This window comes from Westerdykella ornata (genome assembly GCF_010094085.1).
Source record: "Westerdykella ornata strain CBS 379.55 unplaced genomic scaffold EI97scaffold_8, whole genome shotgun sequence".
Classification (NCBI taxonomy): domain Eukaryota; kingdom Fungi; phylum Ascomycota; class Dothideomycetes; order Pleosporales; family Sporormiaceae; genus Westerdykella; species Westerdykella ornata.
In genome coordinates this window covers 202,280-215,608 of record NW_022986858.1, presented here as the reverse complement: position 1 = coordinate 215,608, position 13,329 = coordinate 202,280, and the positions used below count along the sequence as shown (strand labels likewise).

Here is a 13,329-nt window from a genome sequence, read left to right as displayed (position 1 = left end):
GTAATCACCCTGCCGCGCAAGCACCAGTTGTCAACAACATCGGTCGATGCGCGCTGCGATAAACAGTCCACGTTGCACTTCTTTCTCTGTCTTGATGTGAGCAGCATAGCCTTCTTTCTCTCTTCGCTCGTCCATACCAACCCTAAGGCAGAGTCATGCACCACCACTCCATCCACAAACATCCGTGACTGGTAGGTCGTACTCAGTAAGCCTCGCCCTGCGTGACGCAGGAGAGCGCCGCTGGCAGATCCTCATCAGAGTATATCAACCCTGCCTGACACCCAGCTTTCTGATGTCACGCTGCCTATTTATCTCCTACTGTTGTATACATAGGTACTTTTATTGTGGTATTTCCAAGTTTTGAAAATGACAGCTCTCTACCCCCAAACATCGTCCCTCGAGCTCTGATTATCCACTTCCAGTGTTATTCCCATTTCCGCTCACTCCCAATCAAACGTATCCTTCCAGCTCGATCTTACCCTGCCCCACTTCACTCTTTCAACTCCATCAACAACTTTCGACTCGCCGCCAAGCCACCCAATTCCAAAACCCACCGCCCGCGTGCTGTGGCGCACGGGATTTTCTCTTTCCCGGCTTCCGCCCATCCCGCGCCCCGCCAAGTCTTCTCCGCTATGACGACATCGCCTGGCTGCTCGTCGTTTCCCTTGCCCGCTTCCGGAAACGGAAAAGTGAGATCGGCAGGGGAGCCCGCGAGATCAGCGCGCGAAAGCGTTTGAAAAGACCTGCGAAGACCTCCGCCCACCCGCCAGGGATCTCTTGGAAGAATGTGAAACAGCATCCGGGATGGGCAGATGAGGATGCGCGTTTTGGATGGTTTGTTGGTGTTTGGGGTTGGGGGCCAGGGTTGGTGGTTCCGCGGAGGGAAAGTGTCCTAAGTCAGTAACGGACATGGTAGCCAAATCACTTCGAAATACTGACTGTTGCACCGTACCTATATGATTCTACCCGATTTACCTTGGTTACATGCTAAAGCTATTCCTAGGTACTAGAAATTCTTCTTACAGTACATACCGTGTGGTACTCAGGTCCTCCAACGCGACTCGGACCTTCACGAGGCTGAATCAAGGTCCGCCAGTCACATCACTTCGAAATACTCTCTGTTACACCGTCTGCAAGCCATACCCCCAATGTCTGCAAGCCATACCCCCAATGTCTGCAAGCCTTACGGCACTGCCACGTCAGGCGCAGACATAGAACTCAGCTCGAGATGTCTACTCAGCCAGAAATCACTCCCAGCCTTGCCTCTATCGTACACACATATTCTGCATTTTCCAGCTGTACACTCTAGAGATGGGAACCAACATGGAGGACCTGGCGGGTTTAGTCGGCAATCTGAGCATTGCCGCCGCACCTCTGCATCGCGGACAGGAACCGCGCCGCTCAACAGGCAGCCATCCAGTCTCCCTCCAGGACGCTGTCCGCACGCTCATTCAATCTACCAACACTATCACCTCGCAATCTCAATCTATCAGATCCCTGACCGACGATGCCAAATCCTCGGGTAACTTGTCTATCACGGAGGTATGCTTGCTCAGTGAGGGAATCAAAAAGCTTACAGACATTGCTTCCCATCTTCGAGCCACTGTCGATGAACTTCATGAAGCGACGGAGAGGTCTGTTATCAGACGGCTCAGGTCGCTTGGAAATCCTTGTGAAACCGTTTCCAGGATCTTGAAACATTTTGATAGACAGATCAGGAACATTGTCCGGAATGTCCTCAATCATACCAGCGATCGGGACGTGCTGTGGAAGGTTGCTGAGGAATGCTATAAGCAAGCCACTAACCGTTCTGGGATTCTCGACGCCGATGACTACTTCATTGCCCTCGAAGGAGCCAGTCTGGGATGGCCGTATGACTCCGACTTCGAGAGCGAAGAATACTATGAGCATGAGAATCGCCTCGACGTGGATGAAGGTTACGCTACAGCTTTTCAACTACAAGTGGAGCATAGGTCCGAGAGCCGTCGGAAGGAGCGGCAGCGATGGACGGATTTTTGGGTCAGGGTTGTGAACAATTCGCCTGCAGGACCAACCTTGTTCTATCCGCCAGCAAGCTTTCATGCCCAACATCTGAGATTCGAAGCTGTCCCCAAGTACTTGTTTCGCACATTCGATGACGCCAGCTCAGGGATAAGTGACCAGAGCGTAATAGCATCTATAGCGAGCATCAGTGGATCGCAGCGAAACAGCCGAACCGATATTCTAACACTGGAAAGTCGGACAGCAACAGAGTTGCTATATGCGCATCTGGACAAGTCGTGCTTTGGCGGGGAGGCCTCTGATAACCTCATGTCCTGGACAAGCTCCCTACTCTTCGCCATTCAATACGCGGTTTGGAGACTCACGATCCGCCGATGCAGCACGTCTGACATCAAGATATGCGTCGTTGACACCAGGGACTTTCCCCAAGGACAATTCGCGCAAGATATCTGGTTACTCCAAGCATATGAAGCAACTGCCAAACGGTTGAGCAATCAGATCCGAGGGATACAATGGATGTTTGACTCACGCCTCGAGCGCGGAGACTACTATAACGGCGAATACCTTTCTCAAGGGGCAGTAAACATCACATCTCGATCCTGTATAGTCTCCCTAGAGCAGCTAATCCAGGCCGGCCTCTTCCAACTCTATCCCGAGTTTGACGACCCTGAAGGTCGCAGGCAATGGACGAAACGAGTCATTCAATTGCGGCAGAACTGGTCAGCCGAGCAAGTAACGACTGATCGGGAGATTGAGCTTGCGGTCAGAATCGCCCGCAACTGCTTCACGCGATTCGAGGCAAACGATATCGCTCTCGTCCTCCTAACTTTCAAAAATCGCCGGTGCAAAGCGCAGAAACGCACAAGTGAGTGGCTGCCTTTCATACTTCTTTTCGTTTGACGTCGATTTTACCAGCTGCGCCTAACTGACGCAAGGCAATGTAGATCATGTCAACGAACGGCTGCCAGGATGGGCGGACAAGCCAGACGAAGTGCGTCGATACTGGATTGCAACGGAAGCAATCAATTCCTCCCATCATATGACGCTACTAGATCTCCTTTTTTTACTTTGATTAGGATTTCCATCGCCCAAGCTCCTCAGTACATATGAGCGATTCCCCGAGAGCATTGGATTCTTCAAGGCAAGCACTTGTATACCCGTACCACTGTAGGGGGAGAGTAGTGATTGGTTTCGCTCAAACGCGATGCAACATCTTTAGGAATACCACTACCGTCTTCCATTCAAGCCTAACGACCTTCTTCTGGAAAAAAGCTAACGCTACGGGCCGCGATAGTCCCAACTAGCGTTAGTTGGAAACCTGTTGTTGTCAGTTGAGAGGCCTAGCCGATTAGATATCGCGCTAACCTACCCGGCGGATATAGATAGATGCAGCAATATTGAGGCCAGGATACACCGTGACATGCTGTAATCGCTGGAGGAATGGCCAATGCAAATGCAGCTTGGATGCGCATCCCTTCATCGTATGTGCATAACGTGTGCAGGATATCTGAATTCATGTGAACACCAGCCATATATCTGCATTGCATAGAAAACTCTTTGAGAAAAGTGAATAGAGAAACTCGCTATAATGCTACTACACACTCCCCTATAACTTCGACTTCTTCGTCTTCAAACCCTTGACGCCAGTGACGGCTTCACCGGAGAGCAGGAAATCAGGATATTGGAAGGGGCCGTTCTTAACACCCGAAGTGTGCCAATGTCCGCCATCCACTAAACAAGTAGTTAGCATAACGCAGAGGATCTAACAGATAAGACTGGTGCAGCACTCACCAACAATGATATCTCCATTGACATAGTTACCCGCATCCGAGAAGAGGTAAATGGTAGCATCAGCAATCTCCTTGACAGTTCCATACCTCCCCGAAGGAATCGCCTTCGCCGTCTCGCTCTCTCCCTTCGCAAGACGAGCAATCCCCTCCGTATCCCGGATCGGACCGGGGGCAATTACATTCGAAGTAATACCTTTGGGGCCCTGCTCGATTGCAACAGCCACGGACATGGCATCGATACCGGCCTTGGCGACAGAGGCATGCGTTTGCAGGGCCGTGCCGGAGTAGTGCAGAGTAGCGCTGACAAAGATGATGCGGCCTCCAGTGCCGTGGGGATGAGGAGCCCTACCGTCGGTTTTGTGCTTCTTCGCGGACTCAACCAGGTAGGGGAGCGTGGCTTTGACGGTGTTGTAGCTGCCCAGGACATCTGCAGGGGATTAGTTGACGCCCCAGCATACCTAGGTAATAACTTTGTTAAGCACATACCGATATCGATGACGGACTTCATCGCATTCGGCGACAGCTGATCTATCGTAGCAAGAAAGTTTCCTGCCGCGCCAGCACTACCGTCTGTCAGTACGCATACCCCCTATAAAGCTTCCAAGTCAGATCTCACATCACAAAGTCAATGCTACCCAGCTCCTTCGCAGTCCTCTCCGCGGCTTTCGCAAGCGCCTCGGGATCTCTGACATCCACGCCTCCCAGGCCAAGCACTCTCGAGCCTTTCCGTGCAGTCTCAATATCCCTGGCCATCTTCTCCGTCTTCTCGACACTGCGACCGATGATTGCGGCGTTGGCGCCTAGGTGCACCATGGCGCGGACCTGGGCCGAACATATGCTGCCCGCACCACCAGTACAGAAGACGACTTTATTGTCTGCGAGGGAATCATTAGCTAACGGTTCGTATCAAGTGGGTGCCGTTAAAGGGGATGTGGATTGGTATGGGATCTCGACATCTGCCTGCGAAACAGTTCGCGTGGGGCCATCTAAAGTCTTTCTTTTACAAGTTTTATAGCTTTACTGCAAGTATCAGAAAGTTTCCGTACCAAAGATGCCATCCTTCCACACATTGCTCATGTACTTGTACTTTTCCATCGGCATGGTTACGGGGTTGGCAGGTGACGATTCGAGATATACAGGCTTTAAGAAGGGCCTCGACTGGACTGGCTAATTCTTCTCAATCTGCTCTGAGTTGCGGCGTCTATGTGAAAAGTATTGTTCGTCAATGTGAAGCAATCATCGCACGCTGTCTGGTCGCGATGAGCACTGAGACGGAGGGATGTCAGTGCCGAGGTCCATCCATGTTTGCGATTAAATGATTACTCGGACGCATCCATACGCCGCGATGCGTACGCTTGGCGGCGTGAAGCAATTATAGCTTATAGAGATGCGTGATGAATGGCATCCAAGTAACTGCAAGTCCCTCATCGAAGTAACATCGACAGGACGGGAAAGACATGTGAACCCGACTCTCTCCTTGCCCACGTCTGATGCTTGGCAACAGGGCCGGAGGGAGCTTTGACCCTCCGCCGCTCCCAAGTGAGACCTGCCTGCTCCGAATCAACGCGACCATCGTCACTGCATTCATCCGTCAACCACATACATCACATCCCACCAACAGAAGCAATCCTCAACCACTGCGCAGCGCTTGAGTCAGTCAGGTCTTTGCTGCAACTATGTCCGCGGGCACGGTATTTATCTTTAAGTTCGTGGGGACTGTCAGCGTGGGGCTGCTAACGGTAAGTCCATGATACATTCCGTTTTTGGCGCCCGTCTTCCGCCACTTCCAGGCATGGAAAACTAGCGCTTTGGGAGTATAGAGGGGTTGCCATACAGAGCGCAGCCAGAGTTCCCTCTTTTATCCCATTGCTTGCTTCCGCGGATGCATTGCCATTCGGACTTGAAGGCTAACAGAGCCAGGGGCTATCAGCAACCCTCAGCGCCGTCTCCCTTCCAGCCCTTCTCTCCCTCCCCACTGCGCTCACAGCCCGCCAAACTCTGACCGACCTTTCCACACGATCCCGCGTCTTCTCAACCTACCTTCGCCACATCACCACCTTCTCCCTCTTCTCCGCATACCTTCTCTCACCGCGACGCTTCCGTCATCCATATCTCCTGTACGTGTCGCTATTCACGGCTGCATCCGGCCCTGGCGTGGACTATGCGTTTTCGACCGTCGGATCAGAAGAGCGGCATGGGCGGGTGCTGGGAGAGGTCAAGGAAGGGGAGCAGAGGGATCTGGAGGCTGGACCGGAGGAGGTCAACGGGGAGGAGGTGGGTAAGGGGCTGCAGAGTATGAAAGCAAGAGAGGGTGTTAGGGCCATTGTTGCGGGAATTGGATTCGCAATGAGTGTTGTGGGGATCTGGGGCGATGGCGCATAAGCATGGTGCCGACGGTGTTTGAAAGGAACTGGATGAGGGTTGTTGAATTGGTATATCTTGGACTTGAGGCAAAAGCAGGAACTTCATGCAAAAGTTACAGGCAGGGAGGGCTTGGTTTGGTACCCAGGTGAGGAAGTTTGGAGTTCAGTGCCTGGCCTCTGATTTGTTTGTTTGGAAATCAGGATTATTTCCGCTCGCAACTCCATGTTCTATATTTGAGCTATGGCTTGTACAGCACGCCATGATATTCGGGAATTGATCACTACTTATATGTAATTTCATCTCGACACCATTCTAGTCTTACCGTCACTGGATGGTCCACGACATGATTGAATTGGCCATTATGACGTTTTATACGACCAAATTATCAGCGAGAGGGGTGCTGTTGTTTCTTCCCTCCTGGTTCATTCATAAGACAATCCATTCAGCCTTCCGCCTTTCATTCCCGCCGCTTGTTCAAGTTGGCTGACTAATGGCTTGGCGTTCACATTCAACCTCAAAGGTATATCCATACCTTGAGCGCTCAACACGAGAAATGATTCCCTATCCACTCGCCGCCCCAGCCCGCCCATAATGCACCACTCCTCGGTACCCCCGGAGATCCCGGGGACACAAGTGCCCCCCTCCGAAGTCCATGGCCTGCGCGAACAGGTCGCCACGCTCCTCATGCGCGACAACACGCGGTTCCCAGGCGCGCAACCCGTCTCCTTCGCACGACACCACATCGAAGAACTCCAACGCACCGAGTACTTTCTCTGCGAGAAGACGGACGGCATCCGCTGCCTCCTCTTCCTCTACTTCCTCGAAGACGCGGCGGGGAACTTCCAACCCCTGACGTTCCTCATCGACCGCAAAAACAACTACTACGAAGTCCAACCACCCTTCCGCTTCCCGCACTACCGCTTCCCCAACGATGCCGACAAATACCTCTTCAGCACGATCCTAGACGGCGAACTCGTGCATGACCGCGTACCAGGGCAACCGAAACCGCGCCTCATCTTCTACGTCTTCGACGCCCTCGTCATCGACGGCCAGCGCGTCACTGACAGACCCCTAGACAAACGCCTCGGCTACATGAGAGACCAAGTCTTCAAACCGCACGCCCACTGGCTCGCGCGCAACAACGGCGTTCCCCTAGGTGGCACCGAACCCTTCCGCGTCAAAGAGAAGCAAATGTTCCCCCCTTACAGCATCCGCGACATGTTCGAAGTCATCCTGCCCAAACTGCCCCACGGCAACGACGGCCTCGTCTTCACCTGCAAAACGACCCCCTACCGCTTCGGCACAGACCCACACATTCTGAAATGGAAACCGCCCCACGAAAACACAATCGACTTCAAGCTCCGCCTCGGCTCCTTCCCGCTCTTCGACCCGGAGGACGGAGACGAGGAAGGGCCCATACCGGATTACGACGCGCCCCCGGATCGAATCCAGTTGCTCGTGCTCCACGAGAAGGGAAACTACCAGCACTTTGCAGACATGTACTTCACGACGCAGGACTGGGACATGCTCAAATCGCTGGGCCAGCGGCTCGACGGCCGCATCATCGAGTGCTTCCGCGACGGCCAGGGCCGGTGGACGTTCAAGCGCGAGGACGACGGTACGCCCCGCTTCCGCGACGACAAGCGCGACGCCAATCACATCTCGACGGTCGAGTCGGTGCTCGAGAGCTTGAGGGATCCCGTCACGGAGCAGGATTTGCTGGATGCGAGTCCCGCGATACGCGTGGCGGTTAAGAGGATGCAGGAGGTGGAGAAGGAGAGGCAGAGGCAGTGGGTCAGGGAGCAGATCGAGATGGAGAGGGAGAGGGAGGCCAAGAAGAGGAAGATTTCGGAGGTGGATGGCGTGGGTGTAGGCATGGGTGCGGGTGGAGGTGCGGGTGGAGGTGCTTAGAAGGCGAGGGATCGCCCCGTTTATTTATGAGGTGATATATCGGGTTGTTTTGGAGTGTCTGTTGGATTCTCTTCGCCATTCCTCATCGTTCTTACTTTTTACTTTTCTTTTCGGGAAGGGATGAGGCGTTTGGCTTCGGTTTATGTTTGACCTAAGAGCGGGATTGCATATACCAGGCTGGGCTGGGCGTTGCGTTTGGTGGGTGTGGGTACTTGGATTTATACTCGCTATTCACCGCGGGCATGGGGCACGGAGAACCTTTATTTCATTTGATACCCAGGAATTGTATACCATTTCTTCGTTGGATCTCTGAGGCATACGCAGGGTCATCGTCGTCAGTTGCTCTTGGATGGAATGGCGTGTTCTTCTTGACTGGATCGGATCTTCTGCTTCGCTTTCGCCACCGATTCGCAAAGTGTCATGCGCAAGGCTGTGTGTATAACAAACAATGCATTTGTATACTTTAGAAGGGGCATTTCGGAACATCTGTATTCAGACCTAGCTAGCGGGCAAACAGGCAGCCCACCATTTCCACCTGCTGCAGCAATCCAGAAGACACGACATACTTCCGCCGACAGGATCATCCTATCCCCATCCCATCCCACACATGCGCTTGGAATGATCGATGCCTCGAAAGATCGAGGATAGACAAGTCAACAGTTATGTCGCGCGGGACCGTGGAAAGATAACAGTGCCACCATATTCCTTCCACACCGATTGATATTTCTCTCCATGGACAGAGAGGACTGATGATACATGCAAGCAGACAAACCACACAAAAGACGCCAAAAGTGGATACATGAAGGTAAAATGTTGCACAATCGGGCCAACAAGATTGATAACCCGAACGGCATCCAAGATCGATACAGATCATCAAGAAAATGACATGCACTTCGTAAATTTTCCGAGGCAAGGCAGGCCTGCTCCCTTGTTCCTAGGTAGCGAAATTCATCGGCTGTGCGAAAAATTCATCTCTGTTTCGGGTCAGCGGGCACGCGTTGTGTATGAATCGGCTCACATACCCTTCCGCGCCTTGAATTGCCATTTGCGGCTGGCGCTTGCGGTGCGACGTAGACGCCATAGGGATACGGCGGCTGTCCCATGGCAGGTGCCATGCCCTGTCCAAGCCCGTTCGACTGGAGCAACGGTGCGATGCCTCCAAACGCAGGAGCTGCAATGGGAGCACTCCTATACGGCTCCATGCCGGCGACTTGTCCAACCACAGGCCCATAATATCCCATCCCCCTCTGTCCAGCAAGCATTTGCTGATATTGGAGTTGTTGAGGGTTTGCAGGAACGGCCATGCTCGGCACGTACACAGGTGCGGGTCCAGCCGCCATCTGAAGGGGGAGGAGGTCGTACCCATTAGAATCCACACTACCAGCACGTTGCATGTCAATAGGCGCATACACGGGGTTGGCGACACTCGGATAAAGAGGTCTGCCGTTGACACCCGCTTGGCCAGGTACTGGACTATGCCTGGAAGATGCCGGACGAGACGCAGAATGATCACGGTGCGCGGATCCGCTGCCTCGAGTGGGAAGACTAACTTCATCCATCAAGCGTTTATAGCCCTGATTCGGTTGCGCCTTGATGCGAAGCAGGACATTGCGCACATTTTGGTAAGCCTCTGCGCGGAATTTCTCGTCGAACGTGGGAGTGGTAAGGACCTTGAAAATAAAGGCAGCGCCTGTGCTGACGTCGCGGAGAATGTTTTCGAGCACCTGATCGTTGGGGGAGAAGAGCAGAGCTTTGAGGATGACCTCGCGCGCCTCAGCCTCATGCCGCTGGTTGACAAGCTTCTGCACGGTAGTGGAGGCTACCTTGTTGGTGGCCAAGTGGACGAGATGCGGCACAAGACGGGGAGCCAGAACTGTGCGTTTCTTGGGGAAGTTGCAGCTATCGAGGAACCATGTCAAGAGCAGGGCGCCATTGCTATTGGTCGCCAGCTGGACACTGTGGACTGCAATGGCGGCGGCTATCATGCGTTTTTGATCCTCGGTTACACCTGCGTCGCGGCTTTCCAGACAGGCACGCATTGCTCGGGAGCTGAAACGGCCCTGCGCAAGATCCCACAGGCGGGCGAGCATAGCTTCAAAAACGAAGTTGGTGAAGGCTGGGCGATACTTCAGACACCCTTGCATGACGTAGTTTCCATATTGGTCGAAGAAAAGCGCAGCAGAATATGGCTTGAGGGCCTGCACAATCATCTCCTGCAGCGTGGGAGAGGTACGGGCCACATCAATGATCTTCTGGGCTGCCCAGGTTCCGTTCTTGTGCATGCCAATCTTGGCAAGATGAGGCCCAATCTGTTCGAACATGGCGATCTTGGTCGATTCAGAGCACTGCTCGAACAATCGCTGTACCACAGTGTTTCCCAGGTAGTCTGAAGAGAGCTCGGCAATCTCAGGCAACATGTTCATGGCAATCTCTTCGACCTCAGCCGGGGGGCAGTGATTCCCCTCAATTCTCTTACGGATTTCGCGAAGTTTGGGCGCGTCATGCACTCTGTTGTGGCTGGGCTCCTCGATCGGGGGCACCTCATCGATATAGCCATTGTACTGGATCGCGCAATCAACCAACACGGCGATTTTCTTGCTCTCCTCTGCCGTGGCGCCCAGATCCTCTACAATCTGGAGAATGTCATCGCGGACCTCTGTAAGCTTAGGAGTTTGGAGCGCGGCGCTTCCAGCGTCAGGTGCGCCTTGCGCCCCAAGAGTGCTTTCCGCCCCAGCGGCTCCCTCACCCGTGCCTTTTGCGTTGGGATCTGGGCTTGGAGATGGTTGGACCCCGCTGTGTCCCGGGGTAGCTGTCGCACTATGGGGTTTAGCGAAGTTGATACGAACGGGACCGGCACCAGGAAATATCTCTTTCCCGTTATATGTTGCCCTCGCTTGGACTGCGCTTTCTACGCTCGCGAAATTGATGAAGCCGCAATTCTTGTGAGTGAGCACCCGTGTGGATTCGATGGGCCCAAATTGGATGAAGATCTGCTTCAACGACGAATCCGTGGTAGAATTAGGGATGTTGCCTAGCCAGAGAGCTTTGGTTGGGCCTTCCAGACTTCCTTCATCTCCCAAGTTCAGGCCATGGACAGCTTCCGTCAGTTGATACTCCACCTCTTCGGGTAAATCCGCGGCAGCCAGGCTGTTATCCAGACGGGATGGAGTGTGATGGAAACTGCGCATGAGATGGGAAGGCGAATCTACGCCGATGGTCCGTGCACGTGGACGGTTGCTGCCATTGTTGATAGCAAGGTTGAAGAGCTGAACATCCATGTTGTGGCGTCGAACTTGCTCTTGCAATTCAATTATCCGGGGATCTGTCGAAGGAGTCAAAGTTCCACTATAGTTTGCAGCGGCCAACCTGTCTTCATCCTCATCGGCTCCATACCGTTGCGTGGCATTGACTGAGTAAGAGCGAAATCGATTCGCGTTTGAATTGTAGAGATCGTTGGTTGTATTGCGCTGGTCGAGTAGGAACTCTATTGGCGAAGGGGCAATCGTGGCTTGACCGGGTTTCGGGGTGTCAACGAGGCCCAAATAATCCAGTGTTTTGGAAGCATCTGTATCCGCAAGCGAATCGCGGATATTGACAGGCGAGTCGGGGCCGTTGGACGATTGCGACTGGATGCTGTGGAGAGTACTACTCCTATCACGGCTGTTGCTCCAACCCGAGAACATTACTCTGCCTAGAGAGGACGGCGCAAAGGGGGCTCGCTGAGGCATTGATCCCGCACGGATACGGTTAGGTGTGCCCGTACTCGCGCTGTCCAAGTTCCTCGTACCGATCGTCGCATTGCCGATTGGCGGCAGCTCGGTTGACCTGTTCACATAAGGGGCTATGGCAGGAGGGCTGGGCCGGCCATTCTTGGGAATGAGGGAAGACGACGGCATCGATGGTAGGCCAGGGCCAGAGGCCGGTGAAGAAGAGAAGCGTGATGGCAAAGTACCAGCCCTGGTTCTCCGCACACCCGTCGATGGGGCGGAGAGTGTCTCTGGCATGCCTTGATTGAAATCCGGGAAGCTCTCGGCGTTGGGCGACTCTAGGATGGTTTCTCGGAGGGGCGTCGAGTGGCCGCTGGTGGGAGGGCCCCAGACTGGAGGGCTCAAGCCTTCTTGCGCTTGGAGTTCGCGAGTTCTGCACCATGATACGTTAGCCCAATGCGAACAGAGCGCTTGTTTCAGCTTGCGACGGACCGTTTGGGGAATAGTCTGCTGCCATAATCATGCGAGGGGGACCCTGCACCCAGTCTAGCATTCGCGAGAGCACTCGAGAGAGCAGGCGCGTTACTCGGCGATGGTAGACCGAAGCGGTGAGAAGCGCTCAACGGCGGTTCGATGGGTGACGTGGTCCCCGTTGAGGATGTGCCTGAGCGTGGCGGATGCGAGGGAATCTGAGGCAAGTACTCCTTGTTGATATGGTGATCGGACCGCGAAGAAGAAGCCATTATCTATTATAGACCCCGTCGTATGTTTTATGATGGTTGTCGTACTCGGGCGGGTATTGTGGCAATGAGTTTCGTGTACCAAAAACCAGGGCAACGGCGGAAGGAGGGATGGGACCGGCCAAAAGAAGGTAGGGCAGCTCACTGATCGATCCTGCAGCGGAGGCAACTGCAGGCGGGATGGAGACCAGATGAGAAATGCAACGGCGATGCGGTGTGACTCGGTCGGAGGGGCCGAAGATGGATGGTGAGGCAGTGGGCGGATGCCCAGTGTCTAAGGAGCGGCTATGAAGCAGAGCTGAGTCGCAGAATTGGCGATAGACAAGCGGCGACGGGCGGGTGGACGACGTCGTACCTAGGTAGAGAGAGAGGGAAGGGCCGTCCTGTGTGATTAATTGATACAGGAGAGGGGCAAGCAATAGACAGGGCGCGAAAGCGACCCGGAGAAGGAAATTGAGGGATTAAAACAGGCTAGGATCTGACAAAGAGGCGCATCGGAATTTGAGGAAGCAGAGGATCGCTTTCACTTTTAGGTGAGGGAGGGATGAGAAAGAGGATGAGAGGAGGGTGAGGGAGTGAAGCAGAGTGGGAGAGAGAGGGAAAAGAGCGAGAGAGAAACAAGAGGTGAGCTGGGCTGGGAGGAACAGTAAGCGACGGGGGTGCGGACATGGCGCGGGCGGCGGGCAGGCAAGGGCAGGGGGAGGGCAGGAAGGCGAGGAAGGTGCGCCCGTGGCCTCAACCAGCAGCCCTCCTCCAGGGCTTCCCCACCTCACTACTATAGACAGTACATTCTCCAATTGCTACTTTCATCGCTGT

At 54.0% G+C, this 13,329-nt stretch overlaps 6 protein-coding genes across 6 annotated transcripts; 4 read left to right on the top strand and 2 right to left on the bottom strand.

Moving 5' to 3' along the window:
• Positions 1-177: 177 nt before the first annotated feature.
• On the top strand, positions 178-1,152 carry EI97DRAFT_305981 (uncharacterized protein). Its single transcript, XM_033794567.1, has 4 exons — positions 178-347; positions 423-864; positions 917-948; positions 1,004-1,152. Exons 1-3 carry the CDS (start codon positions 293-295, stop codon positions 936-938), a joined length of 519 nt encoding a protein of 172 aa, XP_033654554.1. The 5' UTR covers positions 178-292; the 3' UTR covers positions 939-948; positions 1,004-1,152.
• EI97DRAFT_305994 (uncharacterized protein) lies at positions 1,113-3,207 on the top strand. Its single transcript, XM_033794568.1, has 2 exons — positions 1,113-2,866; positions 2,937-3,207. Exons 1-2 carry the CDS (start codon positions 1,312-1,314, stop codon positions 3,071-3,073), a joined length of 1,692 nt encoding a protein of 563 aa, XP_033654553.1. The 5' UTR covers positions 1,113-1,311; the 3' UTR covers positions 3,074-3,207.
• Positions 3,208-3,395: 188 nt separating this feature from the next.
• On the bottom strand, positions 3,396-5,229 carry EI97DRAFT_416973 (peroxisomal 2,4-dienoyl-CoA reductase-like protein SPS19). The gene is made up of 5 exons (XM_033796908.1): positions 4,838-5,229; positions 4,408-4,666; positions 4,278-4,354; positions 3,793-4,218; positions 3,396-3,732 (listed from the first exon to the last, which is right to left on the bottom strand). Exons 1-5 carry the CDS (start codon positions 4,890-4,892, stop codon positions 3,608-3,610), a joined length of 942 nt encoding a protein of 313 aa, XP_033654552.1. The 5' UTR covers positions 4,893-5,229; the 3' UTR covers positions 3,396-3,607.
• Positions 5,230-5,379: 150 nt separating this feature from the next.
• On the top strand, positions 5,380-6,533 carry EI97DRAFT_432625 (uncharacterized protein). The gene is made up of 2 exons (XM_033798205.1): positions 5,380-5,530; positions 5,712-6,533. Exons 1-2 carry the CDS (start codon positions 5,468-5,470, stop codon positions 6,171-6,173), a joined length of 525 nt encoding a protein of 174 aa, XP_033654551.1. The 5' UTR covers positions 5,380-5,467; the 3' UTR covers positions 6,174-6,533.
• Positions 6,534-6,702: 169 nt separating this feature from the next.
• On the top strand, positions 6,703-8,182 carry EI97DRAFT_305917 (mRNA-capping enzyme subunit alpha). The gene has a single exon (XM_033794565.1). The coding sequence runs from the start codon at positions 6,747-6,749 to the stop codon at positions 8,064-8,066; it is 1,320 nt and encodes a 439-aa protein (XP_033654550.1). The 5' UTR covers positions 6,703-6,746; the 3' UTR covers positions 8,067-8,182.
• A 611-nt stretch (positions 8,183-8,793) lies between these two features.
• EI97DRAFT_305924 (uncharacterized protein) lies at positions 8,794-12,710 on the bottom strand. Its single transcript, XM_033794566.1, has 3 exons — positions 12,266-12,710; positions 9,089-12,206; positions 8,794-9,040 (listed from the first exon to the last, which is right to left on the bottom strand). The coding sequence occupies exons 1-3, from the start codon at positions 12,514-12,516 to the stop codon at positions 9,035-9,037; spliced, it is 3,375 nt and encodes a 1,124-aa protein (XP_033654549.1). The 5' UTR covers positions 12,517-12,710; the 3' UTR covers positions 8,794-9,034.
• Positions 12,711-13,329: the final 619 nt, after the last annotated feature.